The sequence below is a fragment of the Rhinichthys klamathensis genome, unplaced genomic scaffold (assembly GCF_029890125.1).
Source record: "Rhinichthys klamathensis goyatoka isolate OS25496 unplaced genomic scaffold, OSU_Roscu_1.1 h1tg000394l_1, whole genome shotgun sequence".
Lineage (NCBI taxonomy): Eukaryota > Metazoa > Chordata > Actinopteri > Cypriniformes > Leuciscidae > Rhinichthys > Rhinichthys klamathensis.
This window is the reverse complement of record NW_026606896.1, coordinates 317,692-331,293: the sequence shown is the minus strand read 5'-3', so window position 1 is coordinate 331,293 and position 13,602 is coordinate 317,692. Positions and strand designations below refer to the sequence as shown.

Below are 13,602 nucleotides of genomic sequence, written 5' to 3'. Positions count from 1 at the left end.
TATTCGCTGGCTTTAGCAGCTTCTTTACACGAAGAACAACATAGTGACGAAACGCGTTTGTCCGTTCAGGGCCACCGTAAACATGTGGATGTAAGCGGACGCGCGGTGTGTGTAGAGAGAAACGCCTCATTCTAAGCTAATAAAAACATAACGGTTCATTATGTAAGGTCTTTATACACCACTGATAACATAGTTATGTATATGATATTGCTTTTCTGTCAACAGATCCTCCTAAATATTACACACTGCACCTTTAAAAATGAACTAGAGCGTTAATTATTGAAGTTTCCCGCGCTGTCAGTGAGCTGGCTGTAGTCGACTGCGCAGATGCAGACGAGATTCAGACTGAGGAAACTTCAGTGTGGCATGAGCTGACGCAGACAGAGGAATAACAGCAACGAGCGCTTATAATGCCTCTTAAGAGCGGGGACGGGTGACTGAAACACTGCGCGTGCACTGGACATGAGCCTGATCCGCGTTCACACACAGCAGGTGAGCATCTGCGTCATTACTGCGATGATGTGCCATTGTGTTTGTTTACTTCATATTAAAGTTGTCCAGAAGAGCATCAGTGTCCGCATGCACGTGACGCGGGAGAGCAAGAGTCTGGCCATTGCGCACTCACATGGAAAGAAATTACGCAGCATATTATAATAGTGCCTGAATCAGACATATGAGGTGTTCTGTGACAGAGAAAATGTAATGCATTAATGCACGCCATTACAGTACGCATGTTATATTATATTATATACATCACGCATTTGATTAATGATCAATAAACATAACTGCCTGGAAACCTAATGGATGATACAGTAGGGCGCATTGTCTCCGTGCTATTTTTAGACACTGGCAGAGAAATGCAGTAGTGTGTGTGTGTGTGTGTCAAGTTACTGCTGCAGAAAGAGCAGGGAAATGTAGACCAGGACCAAATGGGTGGTTAAACCAGCAGCAAAAAACAATAAAATCTTGAATATACATCCAACAATTCTAGAGATAGTATACTGTGCTATAACAATATACAGAGCCAATGTTTCATAATATTTTCTTCTTTAATACAATAAATATATAAATAATAATCATTGGAATACGTCAGTAAAACATATGCATTTATGAATGCATTCAGTAAGGGATAATGTACATCCAGCCGGTGATTCTCTCAAAATAACCCCCGATGATGATGAGGACCTGACGTGAAGCTGAAGGGGGTTTATTCTGAGATAATAACACACTCACACACACACCTGAAGGGGGTTTATTCTGAGATAACACACACACACACACACACCTGAAGGGGGTATATTCTGAGATAACACACACACACACACACACCTGAAGGGGTTTATTCTGAGATAACACACACACACACACACACCTGAAGGGGTTTATTCTGAGATAACACACACACACACCTGAAGGGGTTTATTCTGAGATAACACACACACACACACACACCTGAAGGGGTTTATTCTGAGATAACACACACACACACACACACCTGAAGGGGTTTATTCTGAGATAACACACACACACACACACCTGAAGGGGTTTATTCTGAGATAACACACACACACACACACATACACACACACACACCTGAAGGGGTTTATTCTGAGATAACACACACACACACACACACCTGAAGGGGTTTATTCTGAGATAACACACACACACACACACCTGAAGGGGTTTATTCTGAGATAACACACACACACACACACCTGAAGGGGTTTATTCTGAGATAACACACACACACACACACACACACACCTGAAGGGGTTTATTCTGAGATAACACACACACACCTGAAGGGGTTTATTCTGAGATAACACACACACACACACCTGAAGGGGTTTATTCTGAGATAACAATCGGCTGGATGTACATTATACACTTATTACACGGACTCTTGCCACATAACATGACATGGCATGAGTGAGTGGAGGCGGGGCTCATTTGCATATTCATAGAATATGCATGTTTACATTTACATTTATTCATTTAGCTGACGCTTTTATCCAAAGCGACTTACAATTGCTATATATGTCAGAGGTCGCACGCCTCTGGAGCAACTAGGGGTTAAGTGTCTTGCTCAGGGACACATTGGTGTCTCACAGTGGATTCGAACCCGGGTCTCTCACACCAAAGGCATGTGTCTTATCCACTGTGCCATCACCACCCAGCATATACTAAATGAGGCAAGGGTGTCGAGTTACATTCAAGATATTATAAGGCATGAAGGAATCTTTTTTTATGTCATTTTGGTGATCAAAGATGAGTTTCAAGAGATCAAATTATTGGATTTAAATAATATACCCTTAAAAATGCTACACATTTATTATCTCTTAAAGGAATAGTTCACCCAAAAAGTTTCTATAAACCTGTATGAGTCAGTTGATCTGTTAAACTCAATAGAAGATATCTGAACCAGACATCATCTGGTCCCCGTTGACTACCATATAGACCCCTTTTCAGTTGGTAAACATGGTGACGTTTTTGTGGGCGGAGCTTAGGTGGGCGGAGCTTGGGTGGGCGGAGCTTAGGTGGGCGGAGCTTAGGTGGAGGCAGAACGATCCCTCTTCCCGCTTCACTAACGCTAGTTTGCAAGTTTTGTTAGCTTGTTTTTTAACAATGACTGGAGAAAATCCGATTTGATCTTAATGTGCAAGGCCACTCAGTGTCCAGGACCGCGATTGTTTTTTGCAAAAGTTAATTTTAACGGACGGAACCAGATTGGCCGACCCGTACACGCTCACTCAATGATGGACGATCTGACAGGATTAACGCTAACGCTAACGCTAACTCCGGTCGAGTGGCCGGACTTCCACACCTATCCGATAGAGAAGCCGAGCGTAAAGAGAAACTGAGGGCACATCTGTAGATGCCTATAATAACTGTGTGCTGGATGGTCACGTAAAGGCTTGTGTGCGATCCGCAGTTCTGCCGAGCCAGCGCCGAGAAGACGACGGTGAGTGACATTACGCTGCGATGTTCATGAGGTGAATATTTTCTAGAAATAAACATTTCAGAGGCAGCACATTCATTTTTCATTGATTCTTGCACCCAACAACACAACAAGATGACATTTAATAATAATAATAATAATAATAATTTAAGCTCCTTATGTAGCCGAATCTGTGCTGGTTTGTGTTAGCCGCCTCCAGTTGTGCGCTAGCTTTGCCTCCAGCAAAACGTAACTGTGACGCCGGCTCAAAATTGGTCTATACGGCTTCTGTCATAAAGAGGGAAACAACAGAATCAAGGATGAAAACTCAAATATGAGACACATTCAGCTCTAATAGTGTCATTATTCAGATCAATGTTGATTCAGATCAGTTCAATAATGTTCAATATCTGATGAAGAAACAGTAAAGCCAATTCAGTCAGTCTGTTTAAAACCAATGAATGCCAGACTCATTCTTATGGCAAACCAAAATGTATTCACACACTTCAACATCTCTCACATTATCAGTTTATTCGCTATAGTTTAGAAAATGGTGATAAATATGAGCAGAACTCAGTGGATATTTGACTGGTTTTGTCCGTCCTTCTGTTAGACTCTCACACATGAATTATGTTGAATATCTGTCAGCTGTTAAATTGAACTACACAATTAGATAATACCAGTTTAGCTCAACCAGTGACCAAGCAATGCTTCATGTTGTTTAGTGTGTGTGTAAAAAGAGCATTAGCAATTACAGAAAACACACTTCAGCAAAACATGATCAGCTCAAAGTGGAGGAATCATTGTTACTGGTAGTCACTGTATGAAGAGATATTGGGTGTAATATGTCACAGTTTCCTTTATTTTGCTCTCCTCACTCACATACATGAACTATAGTGTCCTGCACACACTAGTGAAACATATCTAAAATGATGTGTGGTGTGTGAATAATGTTTGGTTCGACTGTATGACTGTATATGTGAATCTGTCATTTATAGCACCGCACACTGGATTCCTTCCGCTTGCTCCTGTCTCTAGGAAGTGTGCTTGAGTGTTTCGGACCGGCTCACGTTTAACTTCGCCTCCGGACTCCGAGTGCTCGAGTGACGGATCCGCTATGTTGAGTTTGCGCGGTCTCCTGTTGGCCGCGGTGTGTGTCTCTGCCGTCGCGCGGGAGACGCTCGAGGAGTCGATGGATGAAGGACGAGGAGATGATAACGACAGCAGGACTCACTCACCCGACTCATTCTCCAACTCATCCTTGTTGACCATCAGCTCACGAGATCCCGAGGCGGCTCAGACCTCGGCTCCGAGAGTTACGCGCGGGGAACCCGACGGCTTCGGCAGAGCGGCGGCGGACGGGGACGAGCGAACGAGCGACTCAACGGACTCTCTCCCGTGTTCTCCGAGGGCCGACACACTCCAGACTCCTCCGGACTCGCTGACCGGCGTTCCCAGCGGAGACTCGTCTGGCCCGAAACTGCTGGACGCGGCCGATACGTGGACGGAACCGGTCCATCTGCGGACAGGTCAGTGATCGACACGCATTTAACCAAGCGGCAACCTTCCGATCTCTCTCCTGAAACCAACACGGAAGTGACTTAACTCTCTGGTGCTCTACGGTCACTTTTGACCGAAAAACTTTACTTTTTGTTTTTTTTAGAATTTTTTACTTTATCGGAATGGTACGAAACTTGGTAAAGGGTTTGGCTCTTGCTGTGTGAACACACACATAAATCATGGGCCTGATCTGAACAGGTTTAATGGTGCTGTGAACAATAGTCCCACTTGTGCTCCTCGCGGTCAGAAATGCCGCATTGGAAATGAATGGAGAGTTTCCTCTAGTGGAAGCGTTTGGAACTGCAGCCGAACACACTCTCCCTGAACGCTCCTTTACTGAGAGATCAGCTCACATGCGGAACACACACTTGCTTAGCTTTATGGCTTTGGTTTTCTTGCAGTTTTAGAGTAAAACGTGTTTTTGAAAATATATAAAAAATGTTATTTTTGCAAATTTTTTTATAACAATACACGTACAATTCTGTACCTTTTTTAAAATTCACTTTTTAAAACTTTTTTACTTCAGCAATAATCTGCCGAGTGTCGTCTTTGAAAAGAGATCAAACTTCAGTCTGTCGCTCTAAAGCGTTAGAGATTATCCACAGTTTAAGATGGACATTTAATTTTCAGGTCTGTGCTCAAAAAGTGAATAAATGGATTATAAATACAGCGTAAATATAATTTAGTACTATAAATCCCCTAAAAATACAAAATATTAAATAAAAAACATAATCGAACTAAAATATAGAACATTAATTTCATCGACTGGCCACTAGAGGCCGGCTGCAGAACAGACTCACTCCCATAGACCCGCATGTTAAAATGGCCGACTTTACAGCAGAATAAAACATGTTTACAGTCTGGTGCAAAAAGTGGTTTTGGTCTATATCGCTAATTTTGTCCTTCATGACGACTGTGAGCGGGGTGTTTTTTTTAACTCATCCGTTAAAATGATATTAAGCCTTAAAGTTGTGCATAATTAAGGGCGTGGCCACTTGAGTGACAGGTGGATTGCCGCTGATGTCACTGCTAGCCGTTTGTCTGCTGTGTGTTAGCGTCACGTCACCTCAGCTAATCCGCCTCGCTGCACATTTACGTTTATCCGGGAGTGACGCGGCCAAGATGGCGACGGCCGGCTCCGCCCACTTTGGGCTTCAAAAACGCTCTTCGGAAACACTACGGGTGACGTCACACACACTATTTATTTACAGTCTATGATTGTAACGTTAAACAACAGTGTATCTGTCCATGAAGTATTTCGTGAAAGAACAGAGCCAATAGTTGTAGTAAAATACGAGTGTAGAGTTCTGGTTCTGGGCTGAAAACATTTGCATGAGTGGAGTAGCACTGTGAACCCCAGCGGACGCCGACGGCAGCCTAATTACGTTCTATTTTGAGTTGTACTGGCGGAAAGTGGAGCTGACTGCTAAAAGAGGCGTCTGCACGTTCATTATTAATGTTCACGGCTCTGTGTTTGATGTTCTTGGCTTTGCATTTCCCTTTTCCAGAAGCAGTGAGCGTGCTGGAGCTGGGCACCGAGGCCACCATGCCATCCGAAGACCTGCCACTGATCTTCGAGGACGTCGCATCGCCATCCGTAGTGTCCGTCACCGTGGCGCCGGCTGCCGTGACGACGGGAGACACTGAGCGGATGGTGTCCATGGATACGGTGCACACTTCCTCTGATGTCCTTCTCTCAGGAACGCTGGACTGGCAGACGTCTGGAGCGAGAGCCTCCGTCACAGAACCTGATCCGTCACTGGAGCGAAGTGAGGATGCTTCCAAATCATATAATAATAACTAGATGAGTAAAGGTTGAGGACAAACTTTTGAAACTTTAAAAAAAAAGCCAGGTCTGAAAGTTTAAAATAACTTTGAAGAGCTTGACGTTTGAAGGTTTTACTCAGAGACAGTAAAACATGTTACTAGCATGTTTTAGCATGCTGCTAGCATAATTTAACAGATTACTAACATGTTTTATTATATTGTTAGCATATTGCTAACATGATTTTACATGTGGTTAACATGATTAGCATGTTGCTAGCATTATTTAACACATTGCTAGCTTTTTTAACATGTTGCTAACATGATTTATCATGTTGTTAACATGATTTAACACATTGTTAACATGATTTAACAGATTGTTAGCATGTTTTAACATGTTGCAAACATGATTTAGCACACTGCTAGCATTATTTATCATGTTGTTAACATGTTTTTACATGTTGTTAACATGATTTAGCACACTGCTAGCATGTTTTAACATGTTGTTAGCATGATTTAACAGATTATTAGCATGTTTTAACAGATTATTAGCATGTTTTAACAGATTGTTAACATGTTTTAACATGTTGCTAACACGATTTAGCACACTGCTAGCATGTTTTAACATGCTGCTAACATGATTTAACACAGTGCTTTCATGAATTAACCTGTTTCTAACGTTTTAGCACATTGATAGCATTACTTAGCATGTTGCTAGCATGATTTAGCATGTTGCTAGCATGAATTAACATGTTGCTACATGATTTAGCACACTGCTAATAGGAATTAACACTTTGCTAACAGGAAATTAAACTTTGCTAGCATGAATTAACATGTAGCTAGCATGATTTAGCTTGTTGTTAACATGTCCTAAGCTAGTTGCTAGGCTTTCCCAGGGATAGATACGTAGTGGATGTAGCTTAAATACTAATAGAGTTATTGAATTCAAGTTTTGACCCCCTCAATGTAAGTCAATAGCATTTTTTATGATTTTCAATCGTAATTTTTAGGAAAACCGTAAGTCGGAGCGGTTAGAAAAGATATAGAACAGAAGGTCAAGCCAACATAATTAAATAAAAACTAAACATTAGATTAGAAACACCTTAACATCATATCAGCTTCTACAAGATGAACGAATGTGTTTTTGTAAAGCGTTCTGATTGGTCCTGCAGACGATGACATCACACAGAGCTCAGTTACCCCTCAGACTCTGGCGGTCGTTCACGAAGATCTGGACGATCACGAAGGTTGGTGCGCGTGCGTTTAAAGCGCTAGTTTCTGACACGCCGCGAGCTGAACCGACGTCTCTGTCTTACAGAGGAGCCTGATGAAGACGAAGAGGAGGAGTCTGAGGAGGAGAGTGAGGAGGACCTGATGGAGAGCACCCTGGCTCCACACACGCGGCCGCCCTACAGCCTGATCCCCCCTCCCCCCGTCTGGGTGCAGCGGAACCAGGGCCTCGGTGAGAACACACACACACACACACACACAGCCATGCTAGCGTGAGTCTCGTCAGGAGCTTCACTACTAACGCTCTGTGTTTGCTGTGTGCAGTGCGGAGCTGGGTGGAGCTGATCCGAGAGAAGGTGCGCATGTTCATGCTCATATCAACACTAGTCCATGTTTCCGAAAGCGTCTATTACAGTTAAAACACTGAAATATTAATACAATTTAAAATAGCTGTTTCTATATGAATTTATAGTAGTGTAAATTCCTGTTTATTCATGTTAGCACCGTGCTACAAGATGCTAGCTACATGCTAATGTATGTTAGCAATGTGTTAAAACATGTTAGCCGTGTGGTAATTCATGTGAGCAGCGTTCAAACATGCTAGCTACATGTTAATTCATGTTAGCAACGTGTTAAAACATGTTAACAATATGCAAATTAATTCTAATCTATGTTAACAGTGCCAAAACATGTAACCAAAAGGCTAATTCATGTTAGCAGTGTGCTAAAACATGATATCAACATTCTGATTTAAGCTAGCAATGTTTTAAAACATGCTAACAACATGCTAATTTATGTTAGCCGTGTGGTAAAACAGCTACATGTTGATACAAACTAACAACATGTTAAAAAATGTTAACAATATGCTAATTCATTCTGATTAATGTTAACAACATGTTAAAACATGCTAGCAACATGCTAATTCATGATAGCAACATACTAATTCATGCTAGCAATGTGCTAAAACATGCTAGCAATTCATGGTCTTTCATGTTAGCAGTGCTAAAACATGCCAGGTAAATGTTAATTCATGTTATCAATGTTTTAACAATATGCAATGTTAACAACATGCTAATTCATACTAACAATGTGTTAAAACATGCCAACAATATTTTCATTGTTTTGATTATGATTCATGTTAACAACATGTTAAACATGTTAACAAACATGCTTATTTATGCTAGCAAAGTGCTAAAACATGTTTATTCTTGTTAGAAACATGTTAAAACATGTTGGCAATGTACTAATTCATGGTAGCAACAAGATAATTCATGTTAGCAATGTGTTAAAACATGCTAACAATATGCTAATTCATTCTAATTTGTGCTTGGAATGTGTTAAAACATGTTAGCAAAAATATTAAAACATGTTTATTTATAGTAGCAATGTGTTAAAAACTGCTAACAACATGCTAATTCATGTAAGCAATGTGTTACAACATTTTAACAACATGCTAAATCATGCTAGCAACGTGCTAAAAAATGCTAATTAATTTAAAGCTTTGATCACAGGAATAAACAATTGACTACATATTCACATGGACAACGGCTATTTTAAATTGTAATAATATTTCACTGTTTTTACTGTATTTTTGATCAAATAAATGCAGCTTTGGTGAGCAGAAGAGACTCTTAAAACATTAAAACCTGTTGATGATCCCCCGGTAGGCTGGTTACGTGTCGGGGATGTTGGCGCCGGTTGGCATCGGGATAGCTGGTGCTCTTCTGCTGGTCGGTGCTCTTTACAGCATCAGACTGATCCACCGCAAGAGGAGAGACAGCTTCAAACACCAGAGGAGGAAGGTACGCGGCAAAACACTGGCAAGAGTCAAGCATAGCATCAAATCATCACGTCTCAATGTTACACAACGTGCACACCAATGCTATCATTTGAGCCCTTTGAAAGCTTCATCAGATTGGCTTAGGAACTGATGGTTTTAATCTTGTGACTTTGCTACAGATGCTAGCATTGAATAGCTACATGCTGATTGCAATTAGCTTAGGGTTAAAACATGATAAAAACAAGTCAAAATGTGTTACCATTGGTGTTAGCACTACCATCATGCTAGCAACAGGCTAATTGTGTTAGCATCTTGATAAAACCATGCTAATCATGTTAAAAACATACAAGCAACATCCTTTTCATGTTAGCATTATGCTAACAAAATGCCAATCGTGTTAACATCTTGTTAAAGACATGCTAACAACATGGGAATCATGTTAACATCATGTCAACAACACGTTAATCATGTTAGCAACATGTTAATTGTGTTAGTATCTTGCTAAAAACATGCTAGCAACATGCTAATCATGTTAGCATCTAGCTAAAAACATGCTAGCAACATGCTAATAATGTTAACATCTTGTTAAAAAATGCTAGCAACATGCTAATCATATTAGAATCTAGTTAAAACATGCTATCAGCATGCTCATAATGTTAGCATCTTGCTACAAACATGCTAGAAACATGCTAATCATGTTAAAAACATGCAAGCAACATCCTCTTCATGTTAGCATTATGTTAACAAAATGCCAATCGTGTTAACATCTTGTTAAAGACATGCTAACGACATTGGAATCATGTTAACATCATGTCAACAACACGTTAATCATGTTAGCAACATGTTAATTGTGTTAGTATCTTGCTAAAAACATGCTATCAACATGCTAATCATGTTAGCATCTAGCTAAAAACATGCTAGCAACATGCTAATAATGTTAACATCTTGTTAAAAAATGCTAGCAACATGCTAATCATATTAGAATCTAGTTAAAACATGCTATCAGCATGCTCATAATGTTAGCATCTTGCTACAAACATGCTAGCAACATGCTTATCATGTTAGAATTTTGTTAAAAGCATGCTAGGCGTGCGGGGGGTAGTGTAGTTGCACACGGCGAGCACCACTCGCATTTTCTTCAGGAACTGTAAGAGGAGAGACGGCTTCAAACACCAGAGGACAGTTCTCTGTTTCTGAATAGAGCCGAAACAGTGGCAAGAGTGAATGAAACCTCAATGTTGCATAACGTACAAACCAAATCAGCAGATTAGCTTGAGTAGTGATGGTTTTAATCTTGTGACTTTGCTACACATGCTAGCAGTGAATAGCTACATGCTAATTGCAATTAGCTTAGGGTTAAAACATGATAAAAACCAGTCAAAATGTGTTAGCACTGGTGTTAGCACTACCATCATGTTAGCAACAGGCTAATTGTGTTAACATCTTGATAAAGCCATGCTAGAAACATGCTAATCATGTTAAAAACATGCAAGCTACATCCTCTTCATGTTAGCATTATGTTAACAAAATGTCAATCGTGTTAACATCTTGTTAAAGACATGCTAACAACATGGGAATCATGTTAACATCAGGTCAACAACACGTTAATCATGTTAGCAACATGTTAATTGTGTTAGTATCTTGCTAAAAACATGCTAGCAACATGCTAATCATGTTAGCATCTAGCTACAAACATGCTAGCAACATGCTAATAATGTTAACATCTTGTTAAAAAATGCTAGCAACATGCTAATCATATTAGAATCTAGTTAAAGCATGTTATCAGCATGCTCATAATGTTAGCATCTTGCTACAAACATGCTAGCAACATGCTTATCATGTTAGAATTTTGTTAAAAGCATGCTAGGAGTGCGGGGGGTAGTGTAGTTGCACACGGCGAGCACCACTCGCATTTTCTTCAGGAACTGTAAGAGGAGAGACGGCTTCAAACACCAGAGGACAGTTCTCTGTTTCTGAATAGAGCCGAAACAGTGGCAAGAGTGAATGAAACCTCAATGTTGCATAACGTACAAACCAAATCAGCAGATTAGCTTGAGTAGTGATGGTTTTAATCTTGTGACTTTGCTACACATGCTAGCAGTGAATAGCTACATGCTAATTGCAATTAGCTTAGGGTTAAAACATGATAAAAACAAGTCAAAATGTGCTAGCATCATGCTAGGAACATGGTAATCATGTTAGCATCATGCTAGCAAAATGCGAATAGTGTTAACATCTTGTTAAAAACATGGTAATTGTGTTATCAATCTATCATTTGAGCCTGATGAAAGCTTCAGCAGATTAGCTTGAGTACTGATGGTTTTAATCTTGTGACTCTTCTTCAATGTTCGTCCTCTTCAGCCGCCCAGAGAAGTGCGTAGCGGCCCGGACAACGCCATGCTACTGGCCGACAGCTCCGAGGACGAGTTCTGACCCGCCCGAGGCATCTGTGCTTCAGTCCTGATGCAAACAGCAGCATTTCACACAGTTTCTTCAATAGCATAGACACTCTTTTGAGAAGCCGTATGTAAGAGGAACCTTTGAACTGCTCAGTATTTAATGAATAGTTTAAAATCCCTCTATGTTTTACAGGAGGAGTTCACTTCAGAATTAAAATGTCCTGATAGTTCACTCTCCCCCACGTCATCCAATATATTAATATCTTTCTTTCTTCAGTGGGAAAGAAATGAAGGTTTTTGAGGAACACACTCCAGGGTTTCTCCATATAGTGACTTCAATGGGGTCCAACGGGTCGAAGGTCCAGATGTGAGTTTCAGTGCAGCTTCAAAGTCTCGAAACGATCCAGCCGAGGAATAAGAGTCTGATGCTAACAATGTTATTGTGCTAACAATGTTATTTCATTCTAATTCATGATAGCAACGTGCTAAAACATGCTAATTCATACAAACAACGTGCTAAAACATGCTAATTCATGTCAACAATGTGATAAAACATGCTAACAACATGCTAATTCATCTTAGCAATATGTTAATTCATGTTAGCAATTTGCTACAACATGCTAATTAATTTAAAGCTTTGATCACAGGAATAAATTACACTTAACTACTGTATTGTGATGATCTCAGTGTGTGGCTGAGACTCGTGCGCTTTATTAAAGTATTACCTGTTGGACGCCATTTTGCTAACATGAATTAGCATGTTGTTAGCATGTTTTATCACATTGTTGACATGAATTAACATTTTTTACCACGTTGTTTGTATGAATTAGCATGTTTTAGCACGTTGCTATCATTAATTAGAATTGCTCAACATTGTTATCATGTTTTAGCACGTCGATAGCATGAATTAGAATGAAATAACATTGTTAGCATTTTTATAAAATGTCCGCTGGTTTGTCTAGATCAGACTCTTATTCCTCGGCTGGATCGTGTCGAGACTTTGAAGCTGCACTGAAACTCACATCTGGACCTTCGACCCGTTGGACCCCATTGAAGTCACTATATGGAGAAACCCTGGAGTGTGTTCCTCAAAAACCTTCATTTCTTTCCCACTGAAGAAAGAAACACATGAACATCTTGGATGAGTAAATGATCAGGATATGTTAATTCTGAAGTGGCCGAATCCTTTAGGAAAAGCCACTCGGATGGATTTCACAGTGTCATGTCTACCGTATGTGTTTATTGAAGCAGAAACGTGTGGAAATCATATCAGATATTATTGAACACCTTGAATCATCAGATGAATAAACCAGTGTCGTGATATAATAGTGCTTTCATCCAAACTCAAGACTTCTGCTGTATCTATCAACTAAAATACATCACCAGGCTTATTATAGTTTCATTTAGAAAATATTAAATGATTGCATATTAAAATTGAATCGTGAAAGATCTGCTCATGTTTAAACTTGCGCTCATGTGCTTCAGTTCTTCTTGAAATCAGCATTTAAAACATTATAACACTTCTGTATTTTATATGAATGTAAAATGGACCTCAAGTATTTCGTTTGAATGGTGTTATTGGTTATTTCTGACTTATATTCGCAGCGCATCATGACAGGAGATTCTGTACAGTTGTTTTCACTGTAAATATGATTGTTATGATGCCAAATGTTGTTTTAATGACAATCAGATCTATATGAGCTCGTGTACAATCGTCCAGGTCATGAATCATACGTTCACTGCTTCTTACAGGATTTCTTAATTGCTTCTTAAAAATATTTTTTGTTAAAGTTGTAAAAAATATCTTTAGAGTAAGAGGGTGTTCAGTGTCTTAGAAATGTACATGGAGCCATGAGGAATTCATCACTGTAAATATGACAAAAATAAAGTATTAAATCATTTAATCGATTATTTTGGTTACATAAAAT

General features: G+C 39.9%; 1 protein-coding gene across 2 annotated transcripts; it reads left to right on the top strand.

The window, feature by feature from the left end:
* Positions 1–307: 307 nt before the first annotated feature.
* LOC130070093 (armadillo-like helical domain-containing protein 4) lies at positions 308–11,733 on the top strand. Of its 2 annotated transcripts, none has more exons than XM_056234377.1 (7): positions 308–492; positions 3,980–4,470; positions 6,013–6,270; positions 7,584–7,727; positions 7,820–7,851; positions 9,163–9,297; positions 11,637–11,733. In XM_056234377.1, the coding sequence occupies exons 2-7, from the start codon at positions 4,059–4,061 to the stop codon at positions 11,706–11,708; spliced, it is 1,053 nt and encodes a 350-aa protein (XP_056090352.1). In that variant the 5' UTR covers positions 308–492; positions 3,980–4,058; the 3' UTR covers positions 11,709–11,733. The 2 variants fall into 2 exon arrangements, with proteins under 2 accessions (XP_056090352.1, XP_056090350.1); XM_056234375.1 differs by having other exon boundaries at positions 309–492; positions 6,010–6,270.
* Positions 11,734–13,602: the final 1,869 nt, after the last annotated feature.